Here is a 14,982-nt window from a genome sequence, read left to right as displayed (position 1 = left end):
TAGGACTTCTACAAAAGCAGAGAGTTGGTTGGCTCCTGGACTAGAGTACGAACCAGAAACCAGGGCATCAGAATGTTATCCTGTAGCAGGAGCTGGGTTGAGCTGTGTCCAGAACTAGACCTAGATAATCCAAAAAACACTACATTTAAAAAGGTTCAAAAGCCATTCAAATCATTGCAATGTTTGAACAGTCAACTCAAAATGAGGTGGTCTAGGTATCCCACAAAGGGAATGCAATGAGAACATAGTGGGGCCAGTACCTTGAAGAATACCCATGTGCAGATGAGAGGCTGAAAGACAGGGCCCACATAAGTCAGAAAGTCTCCTTGGTTAACAGATGATAGATTTGGTACATTCCATGCAGTATTTTTTGGGCTTGAGTGAAGAGAATTTACAGAATAAGAATGGGTCAAAATTATCTATTTGGGATTGTGAATAGGGAAAATAATGGGGCAGGGAGCAAAACTCTAGTTTTGACTGAGATACCAAGTCATGCACCCAAGATAAAAGCTGTCCAAGCCTCCACAAAAGAATAACCTCACCACGTCGTCCATAAGCAAAATGCAGCCTCTCAGCGGGTAGGCCTTGACGCCCAGTGGCCGCATATTTGCATTCCAAAAGGTAAACAAGCCTGTGCCAAGAGTGGGCACTCCTAGCACAGTTACCAGGACCAGAACGAAAAGCTACTTGCAATCAGGAGCTTTCCGATCATGTGACCCACCTGTGACAGCCAATCACAGTGGTCACATGATCATAAACTCTGCCCGCCTCCCAGCTTTAGAAACCCCAGGAGTAGCCAGCGTTAAAAAAAGTCACCCCCCTCGAGAAAATGGGAAAACGCACACCTTCATGCAGCGGACAGCGGGTCTAAAGATTTTACAGATTAAGTGACAGGACTTGCAGGTGGATGGCAAGCAAAGCCTGGGAAGGATATGTGAAAGCTGAAGGAGTAGAAAAACAAAGGGACATTTTCTTTTAACCACTTAAGATCCGGACCTTTATGCAGGTAAAGGACCTGGCCAGTTTTTGCGATTCGGCACTGCGTCGCTTTAACTGCCAATTGCGCGGTCGTGCCATGTGGCTCCCAAACAATATTGGCGTCCTTTTTTTCCCACAAATAGAGATTTCCTTTGGTGATATTTGATCACCTCTGCGGTTTTTAATTTTTTGCTTTAAACAAAAATAGAGCGACAATTTAGAAAAAAATGCAATATTTTTTACTTTTTGCAATAATAAATATCCCCCAAAAAAGATATAAAAAAAAAAAAAAAATATATATATATTTTTTTTCCCTCAGTTTAGGCCGATACGTATTCTACCTATTTTTAAAAAAAAAATCGCAAGCATTTACCGATTTGTTTCCGCAAAATTTATAGCGTTTACAAAATAGGAGATAGTTTTATTGCATTTTTCTAAAAAATAATTTTTTACTACTAATGGCAGCGATCAGCGATTTTTTTCGTGACTGCGACATTATGGCGGACACATCGGCCAATTTTGACACATTTTTGGGACCATTGTCATTTTCACAGCAAAAAATGCTATAAAAATGCATTGTTTACTGTGAAAATTACAATTGCAGTTTGGGAGTTAACCACTAGAGGGCGCTGTAGGGGTTGTGTGACCTTATATGTTTTTCTAACTGTAGGGGGGCGGGGCTGGACGTGTGACATCATTGATCGTGTTTCATTATATTAGGGAACACACGATCAATGAAGCTGCCACTGTGAAGAACGGGGAAGCTGTGTTTACACACAGCTTAAAACACAGCTCTCCCCGTTCAGCTCCGGGGACCGATCGCGGGACTCCGGCGGCGATCGGGTCCCGTGGCCACGGAGCTTTGGACCGGGTCGCGGGCGGGCGCCCCACGGCTGGGTACTTAGAGGACGTACAGGTACGGGCTTGTGCACAGCCGTGCCATTCTGCCGACGTATATCTGCAGGAGGCGGTCCTTAAGTGGTTAAAGACTTTGCAATCTTTTCTCTAGGCTTTTGGGGTGCTATTTGCCACCAGTAGCACCCTTGATGTCTATAAAAGAGCCGGTACAAAAGATACGCTGTCCCCTGAAAGGCTATGGGGATCAAAAACACATTTACACAAGGGTTATGCAGTCCACATGCTCAATAAGTGAGGGATCAACCTCAGCAGAAATGTGATCTTTCAGACGATTTTGAACAGTCAGACCTGGACTGGCAAAGTAAGGTTACAGCTAGGATCGGAAGAAGAGTAGCGTGAGCAAGGACAGATAGAAATGGCTTCCAACTTATCGGTTGGGTCCTTAAAGACATGCACGTCCACTATGGCAAAACTGACCACCTTGCTAAGGTGTGACACAGCGCAACCTCTATGGGGAATAGATTTGTGAAGTAAATTGCGCCAACTTATATTTATGTAAACATTTTACCACGACTGATCCTGTGAACTTGTTACTCAAAAAACAAAAAGTATGTACATGTGTCTATGGTTATTAATTAACGTGCTAACAATCAACAAATAGTGTGCAATAAATACCAATACAGTGCCCTGTGCCAAACTATAACATATGAATCTTTCAAAACTTAATGCGTCATCAGGCTTCCTGACGCATTAAGTTGCGAAATGCATAGAGGCTGCGGGATTGCCAGTTCGTCATGTCCAGTCTGAGTATAACGAGGCTAGGAACGCAAGACAAAGTGAGGCATCACACGTGCGGACCAGGACATACTCGTACATTTTGTATACTCCTTTTTACGGCTGGATTAGCTCAGTGCCGACTCCCAGGCACTTTAACATGCGAGTGGAATAACTATGTTTTAATCATAATTCTTTGATATACTACACCATGATAGTCTTTTATATGTTACATGAGTGGATATAGAACGAGACTACAGACAAAGCATTGGGAGTGATTGCTGATAAACCTGAGAGAGGGAGTGGTTATCCATATGAACCAAAGGCAGATTTCTGGGTTCATTTGGTGAGTGGCCATTTTATCCGGTGACGGTTTCTTGGGGCACATTTAATCTGTGGATTGTAACCGTAGCAAATTTGAAATCTTTTTGGATTTCAAATTTTTTCATGGATTGAGAGATTCATATGATATAGTTTGGCACAGGGCACTGTATTGGTATTTATTACAAACAAATCTGCAAGAGAGGGTATAGGAGTGGGCTTGTGGCCTCTGACCAGAGGAAGTTTATAAGTTGGTAATTTAGACCATAAAAGTTTGCAAGATCATTGTAAAAACCTCAGCCGAGAGCGGAAAGGTCCAGTCAGTCACATCCCGACATAGTCGAGGACTCCAAAGACAGAACAGATTAAAAGATGAGAACATGACTCCAGGCTGAAGATGTTGGCACCATGAGTAGACACTGCAAAAACCCCCAGAACTATTAGAATATGATCTGGTGGCATCCAGCACAGCAATACTATCCAGAATCAGTCACACTGCAGTAAAATTACATACAGGCTCGGGGTAAGAGGCAAGGCATCACATACTCATGAAAAACCAGACAGTTGGCAGCAGATGAGGTCAGATGGCTGGAGGTGACCAAGGTTAGTGTAGATGGGCAGCAGCAATGGATAAAAAAAAAAAGTTTACCACTTAAAAATATGGCATGTATGGTGGGAAAGAACGTGCAGCACAAGCTGCAGGACACTCAGTGGATGACATCAGTGCTCTGTCCCAAAGCAAATTAACTCCTTCCATCGAAAAATCAGCAGCAACAGGGAGTAAAGGCACCCAGCAACCTAATGAATTGAAACCGTTCCCAGTGCTCAGCCTGGCAGTCCTATTCACCAAATCATCAGACAGGGCAAGCAGTGACGAAACACGAAGAGCCCTGAACCTGGAAAGTACTCCACAGCCAACTTTTACCAGAACAAAGTATGGAAAGCATCTTACACAAATTTCAGTGTTCAAAGTCCACTTCCAGGCATCGTCAGTCCGGACGTGGTGCTCCAAAAGCTGAGAACAATCACACTGGAAAGCTGCAATTGAAAAAGACAACGGTCCAGCAGTGATGTCGAGAAGACTCTTAAATAAAAAAAAAAAAAAAAGAAAACAAACAAAAAGGCTAAATAATTTTGTTAGCAGCTTAACACAGCACAACTATAGAAAATAAATCTATCCTCTTCAATCCACAAGCAAAACACTAAAGCATGCCGATCGTTTGAGGGGTTATCCGATGCTGGCCTACAGTTACTTTGTTTGCCAGTCTCCAATCCTCCTATAAGCAGCAAGATATCCTAAAGATTAAAGAGACTTCCTGTGTCCCTTGCTGGAGGAAAAGGGAAAAAAAAGTTGGCTTTGCATACACTTAAATGTATGAAAATTTAAACAGATTAACATAATTGTATGTTTTAATATTTGCATATACAGTGGGAAAATTAATTTGATCCCCTGCAGATTTTGTAAGTTTGCCCACTTGGAAGGGTCTATAATTTAAGAAGAATTTAATTTTAAAAGACAAAATATCAACCAAAAATCCAGGAATAACACATGATACAAATGTTAATCAGTTGCGTTGGTTTAGCGAGTAAAAAAAATAAAATAAAAATAGTATTTAATCCCCAAGCAAAACATGACTTAGTACTTGGTGGAGAAACCCTTGTTGGAAAGCACAGAGGTAAGATGCTTATTGTAGCTTGTAGTTTGTGACCAGGTTTTCTCCAAACACAGCGAGTCGAGTCAATGCCAAAGAGCTAAATTTTGGTCTCATCTGACCACAGAACTTTCTCCCAATCCTTCTTTGAATCATTTAGATGTTTGCTGGCAAACTTCAGATGAGCCTGTACATGTGCCTTAAGGAGGGTGACTTTGCAGGGCGCTGCAAAATTTCAATCCATGGCAGCATATTACGTTACCAACGTTTGGTGACGGAGGTTCCAACTGCCTTGAGATCATTCACAAGCTCATCCCGTGTAGTTATGCGCCGATCCCTCACCTTTCTCATGATCAACCTTACCACAAGGTTAAATTTTGCTTTGAGCTCAAGACTGAGGGCGATTGATGGTTATTTTGTATTTCTTCCATTTGCGAATAATCGCTCCAACAGCTGTCTCCTCTTTACCAAGCTTCTTGCTGATGGTCTTGTGGCCCAGTCTAGCCTTGTGTAGGTCTACAATCCTGTCCCTGACATCCTTTGACAGCTCTCAAGTCTTGTCCATGATAGTGGGTTTGAATGGAAGAAAAATAAAAATCTGTTGACAGGCATCTTTTTTACACATAACGAGGAGTTGTTAGGAGAACCTTCTTAAATTGACAAGACTAATGCTGTGTACCACATACCATAGTCTGTGTGTGGGAGCCAGACTAGCTTTGGTTGGTAGGAGGATCAAATATTATTTTATTCACTCAACTGCAACTCAATTTATACCATTTGTAACGTGATTTTTGGTTGAGATTCTGTCTCCATTTTAAATACACCCATGATAAAAAAATAAATAAAATTATAGACCCTTAATTTCTTTGTAAGTGGGCAAACTTACAAAACCTGCAGGGGATCAAATAATTTCCCTCATTGTATCTACAAGGTAAAACTAGATATGTAAATGGGGTGGGCATAACTGCCAATTACTCATACATAAGTTTTCATAAGCATTTATTTCCATTAGATGGTTTATGTGCTTCGAGCTGGAATTAAAATCGATTCAAACTGCAATTTTATGAAATCGGGATCTAAAAATGAATGCATCAGATTCTGGAAGTATAAACGGCCATGTTGTGTCAGCTAGGATCGTCTGTCTGGCAAAGAGCAAATTCACACCTATGTGTTTTAGTTCAGATGCATAAAAAAAAAAAAAAAAAAAAAAATACTGGTTGAATTTTTAGTGTCAACATGTAAAATAAGTCCGAATTACACTACACATAAAATGTTGTGATTACAGGCAAACGTAAATGAAAGTTTTGCATAAACTCATTCAACTGGGCTCCATCTGGATTATAAGATGTTTTGCCACTTTATCAATCTAAGGAAGCTACCTGAAAGAGTAGCAAATGCAAAAAAGTGCAGTTCAACGTCAACTACGACTACATTGCATACAGTCATGGGCAAAAATGTTAGCAGCCCTGCATTTCTGTCAGACAATGCACCACTTAGCCCAGAAAGTTACAATTACAAATGTTTAGGCAGTCTTACTATTGTTTATAATGCTATGACAAAAAATAAAAAATAAAATGGAGAAACAAAAAAGGCCAAATTTGACACAATCCATGCAAAACTTGAAAAATTGACTGGACAAAATGATTGAAAAATCCAATTCAAATCTTTGATTAATTTTTCACTTTAGTCTACGTCCAGGAAACTAGCTACAGTGCCATTGGGTGTAAACCTCTTGACAAAGTTGCGCGCAGTGCGACACAAGAACATTAAGATCTCTGGAGATCGACTTGTAACCTTGAGATTGTCCATAATTTGTTCTCAAATCCTCAGACCATTTTCTGCTACTCTTTCTGTTCTCCATGCTTCATGTGGCACAACAGCAAGGCTGAGTCAATTGTCACAATTTTAACTGGTTGCCAGGGTGATTTCGTTGTTGTCAGGACCTGTTAATTGAGACAGGCATGTTTTATTACAAAATTACCAGAGAATCCCAAACTTGAAATGTAATTATTTCTTACAATTTTGAGAAGGTGCCAAGTCCAACCTCCACATGTACATTTTTGAAGTTTTGCGTGGAATTTTAAAGTTAGATTTGGCCTTTTGTTTCTCCACTTTGGAGTCATACCAATACAAACAAAACACAAAATGACTAAACATTCGTAATTGCAACAATTTTCTGGGCGAAGTGGTGCCAATATTTTTGATCATGACCTTATATTTAGGGCTCATTTATAAAAGTTGGGACGCTGTGTCAAATCTTCATAAAAACAAAATGCAATGATTTGCAAATCTTATAAAACCCATTTTTTTTTAAATAGAAAGTAGAATGCTTATTAAGACACATAATGCATCTATGACAACAGCATTGCTCTATAGCAGTGGTTCTCAACCATTCTAGTGCTGTGACCCCTTGATAAAATTTCCCAAGTTGTGGGGACCCCTAACAGTAGAATTTTTGTAGTGTGCGTTTTCAGCACCTAAGGCCAGACAAGTAATTTGCGCCATTAGCCCACAGACATTTAGGGATCCCCAGGTCCCTTACAATCGTACAGTATTAAAACCCCTTCTGATACATTTTAGGATGTACCTCTCTCTATGTTCTCCTTTCTTTCACTTATCTCTCCATCTTAATTTCTTGCCCCCCACCCCTCCATCCCTCTCCAAGTCATCTTTCCTGTTCTTTCTTTCCCTTCCATGTATTCTCTACTTTTATTCCTTCTCTTACTCTTTGGCGGGGAGTTCTCATCAGCCAGCTTAGATGCTCTTGATGGGGGGGGGGGGGGGGTCAAGTGCTGGCGGGGAGTTCTGATCAGCCAACTTAGATGCTCTTGATCAAGATCATCTGCTGTTCTGAGAACTGTAGTGGGGACTTTAAATGGCAACTAATCACAGGTAGTGTTACTCAATGTGTCGCAGCAGTGACACCTATGCCGAAATCAGGAGATAGGGTCTCCTCCAGCCCTTCCCACTTCACATTTCTCACCAGTCAGCTGACTTCTAGTCTCTGCCCCACAGCCATGCTGTGAACTTAATGGGCAGGCAAGAGCTCCAGGAGCAGACCAGCTGGGTGGCCACAGGCTCCAGGGACAGCCCTGCTGGATGGCTGTGAAAAGGCTGAGAGTGCTGCAGGCTTTAGTAACTGCCCAGGATTTGGTGACCCCTGGCAAATTGTCAGTTAACCCCCAAGGGGGTCCCAACCCCCAGATTGAGAACCATTGCTCCATAGCAAGAGTCTGTGTGCTAAACTAGACTGCCAGATTAAACATTTGCTTAGTTTTCTATTGTGAATAAAAGATGGGTTTATGAAATTTGCAAATCATTTCATTCGGTTTTGTGTAAAAATGCTACATGCCCAATTGTCCATTGTGGTGCATTGGCTGTCCATTCAAAATAAATATGCCTTCATTATTGCAAACACACATACAATGCACCAGAATGGAAACATGTAAATGGGCCATTAAGGTAAACGTATGTATAGTTACACATTTTAATTCCAAGTTGTAGCATAACTAATAAAGAACATTCTAAAAAGGTGGGAAACACTTAAAGCGGGGGTTCACCCTTAGAGGGCACTTTTCCCCCTTAGATTCCTGCTCGTTATTACTAGGGGAATCGGCTATTTATTTAAAAATATGTGCAGTACTTACCCGTTTACGAGACGCATCCTCTCCGTCGCTTCCGGGTATGGGCTTCGGGAATGGGCGTTCCTTCTTGATTGACAGGTTTCCGAGAGGCTTCCGACGGTCGCATCCATCGCGTCACGATTTTCCGAAAGAAGCCGAACGTCGGTGCGCAGGCGCAGTATAGAGCCGCACCGACGTTCGGCTTCTTTCGGCTACGAGTGACGCGATGGATGCGACCGTCGGAAGCCTCTCGGAAGACTGTCAATCAAGAAGGAACGCCCGCTCCCGAAGACCATACCCGGAAGCGACGGAAGAAGATGCAGCTCGAAAACGGGTAAGTACTGCACCTATTTTAATACAAATAGCCGATTCCCCTAGACCGAACGAGCAGGAATCTAGGGGAAGAAAATTTTTTTTTTTAGAAATGGGTGAACTCCCGCTTTAAGCTACATTCACACTGGCATTTATAATTATAAATGGTAGCGGTAGTTCCTTTGTGCGTCCAGCAGTGATCACCTCAGGAAATCGCTGGCTGAGCAGAGAGCTGCGAATAGGTGTAGCCACCAGTGACCTGCCATCATAGTGAACGGGCCATTGGCCAGAGCAGAATCTTTGATTTCTGCAGTCGCATCAGCCAGTGTGAATGTAGCCTTAATGCTACCCATACATCCTCTTCATGCTTGATAACATTATCTGACTGTGCTTTGCTGATCCTCTCTCTGCATACAGATCCCTCTCCTCAAGACTGTGAAAACATTACAATCTAGCGGTGGCTTATTCTGTTAAATGGTTGCAACTCGACAGTTGAATCAAAAAATCTGTAACTTACATTCATTATAGTTTGTTTTTGAGGCAGAGCAGCATATTCCAGGGAGCAAACGAAACCAAAAAGCGTTGCTTGTGCCTGTCTAAATCCCATGCTATGGACTGTGGAAACACTCAAAAAAAAAAAAAGTAGACACTAGCCGTTATCTTTATATAAAAAAAAAAAAAAAGGAAGAGGTCACAAACCTGAATAAGTGGACGATATAAATACCCAAGCAGAGATTACTTTCAGTGGAAGGCATCTGTCAAAACTACCAGCAGATCCAGAGATTTGGCTAGCCAATAGAAGATGGGATGGGCAAAGTCTCAGTCACACAAGGGTAAGATACAGTGGATAACAAGTCTACACACCCCTGTTAAAATGTCAGTGATGAAAAAAATAAAACAAAAAAAAAAGACAGATAAATAATTTCAACTTTTTCCACCACTATAAACTGTACAACTGAACAAATCAATTAGGTGGAGGGAAGTAACAATAAACCAATATATGGTCGCACAAGTGCGCACACCCTTAAATTAATACTTTGTTGAAGCACCTTTTGATTTTATTACAGCACTCAGTCTTTTTGGGTACAAGTCTATCAGCATGGCACAGCTTGACTTAATGTTTACCAGCTCTTTGCAAAAAACACTCCAAATCTGTCAGATTGCGAGGGCATCTCCTGTGCACAGGCCTTGCGTCACAGATTTTCAACGGGATTCAGGTCTGGGCTCTGGCTGGGCCATTGCACAAATGTAACCTTCTGGTGAAGCCATTCCTTTGTTGATTTAAATGTATGCTTTGGGCCGTTGTCATGCTGAAAGATGACGTTCCTCTTCATGTTCAGCTTTCTAGCAGAAGCCTGAAGGTTTTGTGCCAATATTGACTGGTATTTGGGACAGTTCATAATTTCCTCTAACTTGACTAAGGCCCCTGTTCCAGCTTAAGAAAAACACCCCTAAAGCATGATGCTTCCACCACCATGCTTCACTGTGGGTATGGTATTCTTTTGGTGATGAGCAGAGTTGTTTTTCCACCAAACATATCTTTTGGAATTATGGCCAAAAAGTTCAACCTCGGTTTCATCAGACCAGAACACATTTTCCCACTTGCTTTCGGAAGGCTTCAGATGTATGTTTGCAAAATATAGCCGGGCTTGAATGTTTTGCCGTCTTGCTGTCTCTACCCCATAGCCCAGACGTGAAGAAAATGGGAGATTGTTGTCACACGTTACCACAAAGCCAGTACTTGCCTTTAATGTTGCTGTAGGCCTCTTGGCAGCCTTCCTGACCAGTTTTCTTCTGGTCTTTTCATACATTTTGGAGGGACGTCCAGCTCTTGGTAATGTCACTCTTGTGCCATATTTTCTCACTTTGATGTTGACCGTCTTCACTGTGTTCCATGGTTTATCTAATGCCTTGGAGATTCTTTTGTACCCATAATGTGACGGAACCCACTGTCACTGTGTGTTTTGGAAGGGACTGCGGGCAGGCCTCTTAACCACAGATTATGGCCCAGAAGAGACTGGAGACCTAGGGGTAAGCTGGCATTGAGATAATGTAATGCTACATCCCTTCTCCCCCTCCCTCCCCTTGTTGCTGTGTCTAATTGTGTTTTGTAAATAGCACATAGGAAATGCTCTGGACTGGAGACATCTCACCACAGGGGATGTGTATTGAGAGGCTGCCTGCTTACCATAATCCCTTCATGTTTTAGACCCCTTTCACACTGGGGCGTTTTTCGGGCGTTTTTTAGGCGCTTTGGCGTTTAAAAAAAGCCTGTAAAGCGCCTGAAAGAAGCCTCATCTGCAATCCCAATGTGAAAGCCCAAGTGCTTTCAGAGGCCTTTCACACTGCCAGCGCCCGAAAAACGCTGGTAAAGCGCTGCTAAGACCCCTTTCACACTGAGGCGCTTTTCAGGCGCTTTGGCGTTAAAAAAAGCTTCCTCAATGGGAAGGGGGCTTTAGGAGCGGTGTATTAAACGCTCCTAAAGCGCTGCAAAGAAGCTGCATGCAGGACTTTTTTTGACGCCCTGCCAGCTCAGCGCCTCAGTGTGAAAGCACTCAGGCTTTCACATTGGGATTGCAGATGCAGCTTCTTTCAGGCGCTTTTTTTTAACGCTAAGACCACTTTCACACTGGGGTGTTTTTCAGGCGCTTTAGTGTGAAAGCACTCGAGCTTTCACATTGGGATTGCAGATGCAGCTTCTTTCAGGCGTTTTACAGGCGCTTTTTTTAACGCTAAAGCGCTTGAAAAATGCCCCAGTGTGAAAGGGCCCTAACTGTAGTCAGTTTCAATGTACAAGTGTTCAGTTCACGTTGGTTCTTCCTTGTCCCCTACCCCCTCCCCTCTATGACAAGGCTAAGGGGAGTGTCCCTGTGTGTAAAAGTGCATGTTTTGTATTTAACCACTTGCTTACTGGGCACATAAACCCCCTTCGTTCCCAGGCGAAATTTCAGCTTCCGGCACTGCGTCGCTTTAACTGACATTTGCGCGGTCGTGCGGCGTGGCTCCCAAACAAAATTGACGTCCTTTTATCCCCACAAATAGAGCTTTATTTTGGTGGTATTTGATCACCTCTGCGGTTTTTAATTTTTGCGCCATAAACAAAAAAAGAGCGACAATTTAAAAAATATATATATATATTTACCGTTGCTATTTAAAAAAAAAAAAAAAAAAAATTCTCAGTTAAGGCCGATACGTATTTTGACGTATTTTTGTAAGAGAAAAAAAAAATATCGCAATAAGCGACTGGTTTGTGCAAAAGTTATAGCGCCTACAAAATGGGGAACAGAATTATGATTTTTTTTTTAATTTTACTAGTAATGGCGGCGATCAGCGATTTTTATTGGGACTGCGATATTGCGGCGGACGTATCGGACACTTTTGACACAAATTTGGGACCATTCACATTTATACAGCGATCAGTGCTATAAAAATGCACCAATTACTGTATAAATGTGACTGGCAGTGAAGGGGTTAACACTAGGGGGGTGAGGAAGGGGTTAAATGTGTATCCTGGGTGTGTTTTAACTGTGTGGGGGGAGGGGGGTGACTGGGGGAGGTGACCGATGCTGTGTCCCTATGTACAACGGACACACTTCGGTCTCCTCTCCTCTGACAGCACGTGGAGCTCTGTGTTTACACACAGAGCTCCACGTCCCTGCTGTGTTACCAACGATCGCGTGTACCCGGCGGACATCGCGGCCGCCAGGTACACGCATCGGCTTCCCAGCGATGCGCCGGGACAGTGTTTACCCACTGCGCGCCCCCCAGAGGCACGCGCGGGTAATGCACTTTAAAAGACGTCCACTTGGCACCTGAGAGCCTCGCTGTTGACGTCTTTTGTCAATAGCGCGGGTCTCAAGTGGTTAATAAACAGTTTATGCTCTGCATGTTTATCATGAATCTGCAGGCTGCGGGTGCATTTGGAGGACAGGAGACACAGGTCTGGCGGATGTGCCCACCTGGGGTATCCGAGATCCGTCACAGTGGTGGCAGCAGTGGGATGTCTCCTGAAGTCCGGGACATCCAAACCACCACCAGGATTCAAGATCCGGGCATCCGCCGAGGAGTGATACGGGGACTGGAAAGCATGAGAGCGGAGTTCGGGAGGAGGCTGCAAGGCATGCGGAAGCAACATCAGGGACGAGCGACAGAGCACACCATGCTCGGCTGGGGGTGATGTGATCCGCCGGCAACTCTGGCATAAACGCCAAGCCACGAGCGGCACCATCAGGGGAAGAACCTTCCCTCCTCCACAGAGATGTACTGGACGCAGTACTGTGCGCGAGAGGTGTTCGAGGGAACAAAAGCGAGAAGACTGGAAGACTGAGCTCGTAAGATTGGTGCAGGAGGAGATGAGGCTGGACGCCAGCTACAGAGCCCTCCGGTGGTTCACGGCCCAACTGTGGCAAAGTACAGCAGAACGACAGAAGGCGTTGGCTACGGTGGCGTGGGGCTGCTCCGTCAAAAAATGTACGGAGACCCAGACTTTGAGAGTGATGAGGCGTGGCGGCTGGAAAACATCCTGGACTACCGAGATGAGGTGCTGGACCTCCCCGAAGGAGGCGTGTAACCTGGAGGAATTGGAGTTCCTGGTTGAGCAGAAATGGGAGCTTGAGATTGCCTACAAGTGGCTGTTTGACAGTGATCAGCAGCCTGGCATGGCTCCCGTTGTCTGGGGCTGTCCGGGAGAAATAGCAGACAGTCACAAAGCAAATGGAGCCAGGGGTGCCCCTACGTTTTCCTGTCCTTACCACAATGGAAGAATCGGTGAGGATACAGGAGGGCACTGCAAGTGCTAGAATGCCAGAACGCACCGGGGGTTCCCCAGGCAGCGAGACAAGCTAAGAGCATAAAGGTCTCAGAAGGGGGAGTTGAGACAGGCGCTGGAAGGCTGGTAAATGGTGATCAGCAGCAAGGCCAGAGTATTGCATCCGGTGCCCCAGCAGAAAAGCTGGCTACAGGGCAAAGATCCGCTGGCCTCTGCCCAACATCAGAAAAAGAGTTGTATCCGGAGAGTCTGAGAGACGATCTTCATGAGCCGTTTCCCCAACAGCAGATATCCCCACCGGGAGTAGAGAAAGCAATTCTCCCTCCCAGCAATTGGACACTACCCCAGTGTTTATTCCCCCCCCCCCCCACCAGCAGAAGCGCTGGCTGCATGGCAGAGTGCCGCTGGCCCCTGCCCTCAGTATGTTTTTGGAGGGTTTGGGAGACAGCCCCCGTCAGAAGTCACCTCAGCAGCTGGTCACAAAACCAGGAGGGGAGAAACCGGCTGAAATCTACCTTTGTATATGTCCCCCTAGCAGAAGCGCTGGCTACGGGTCAGAGCGCTATTGGCCTCTGCCCAGCAACGGAAAAAGAGATGGAGATTCTGGGAGATGGTCCCTGCAAGATACCTTCTCGGCGGCTGGTAACTACACCAGGAGAAAAGCAAGTACATTTTCCTCCCCAAATGCATAGCACTACCAGCCTACGTTCCCTACCAGCTGAAGCGCTGGCATCGGGGGAGAGGATTATTCAGCTCCCCCGAATATCTGCAACCCAGCCCCCGATCAAGGGAGTGCGGACAGCCGTTCCCACTCTGCAGCGGATGTTTTTATTTACGGGAGACCGTATGTGCAGTTTTGCTCCCCAGCGCCATACTTTTATTTTTCCTGTTTGTCTGGGGTGGAAGTTTGTGACCAACGCAGGTCCAGACCAGTTAAGGGTCAGGAACCTGGTTAGTATGTTTTTAAAAAAGGGGAGAAATGTGACAGAACCCACTGTCAGTGTTTTGGAAGGGACTGTGGGCAGGCCTCTCACCCATAGATTATGGCCCAGAAGAGACTAGAGACCTGGGGATAAGCTGGCATTGAGATAATGTAATGCTACATCCCTTCTCCCCCCCCCCCCCAATGGTTGCTGTGTCGAATTGTGTTGGTAAATGGCACATAGACAATGGTCTGGACTGGAGACATCTCTCTGCAGGGGATGTGTATTGAGAGGCTGCCTGCTTACCATAATCCCTTCATGTTTAACTGTAGTCCGTTTCAATGTACAAGTGTTCAGTTCCCGTTGGTTCTTCCTTGTCCCCTACCCCTCCCCTCTATGATAAGGCTAAGGGGAGTGTCCCTAACTGTGTGAAAAATAGTATGTTTTGTATTTAACAAACAGTTTATCCTCTGCATGTTTAACCCTCAACACCTGTGTGGCTTGTCTCGTGATTGAGGGGTTAAGGACTGGCTATGGCGAATCCGCAGGCTGCGTTTGGAGGACAGGAGACACAGGTCTGGCGGATGTGCCCACCTGGGGTATCCAAGATCCATCACACCCTTCTCCTGACTGAAACCCTTTAACAATGAGATCCCTCTGATGCTTTGGAAGCTCTCTGCAGACCATGACTTTTGCTGTAGGTTGCGATTAAGACAATGTCAGAAAAGACCTACTAGATAAGCTGAACCTATTTGGGGTTAATCAGAGCCACT

At 44.5% G+C, this 14,982-nt stretch overlaps 1 protein-coding gene across 16 annotated transcripts in view; it reads right to left on the bottom strand.

The window, feature by feature from the left end:
• Positions 1-14,982, bottom strand: part of SON (SON DNA and RNA binding protein) — a 182,819-nt gene that overhangs the window by 40,389 nt on the left and 127,448 nt on the right. Inside the window, exon 7 of one of the 16 annotated variants that reach the window (XM_040338926.1) lies at positions 5,091-6,526. The exons of the other annotated variants lie outside the window; for them this stretch is intronic. Coding sequence (XP_040194860.1) covers positions 6,425-6,526 — 102 coding nt within the window. The 3' untranslated portion in view covers positions 5,091-6,424. Of the gene's footprint in view, positions 1-5,090; positions 6,527-14,982 lie in introns of those variants that run through there. 16 annotated transcript variants of the gene reach the window in all.

The sequence above is a fragment of the Rana temporaria genome, chromosome 2 (genome assembly GCF_905171775.1).
Source record: "Rana temporaria chromosome 2, aRanTem1.1, whole genome shotgun sequence".
NCBI lineage: Eukaryota > Metazoa > Chordata > Amphibia > Anura > Ranidae > Rana > Rana temporaria.
Note: the sequence above shows the minus strand (reverse complement) of the source record. Positions and strands in the feature narration are given on the sequence as shown.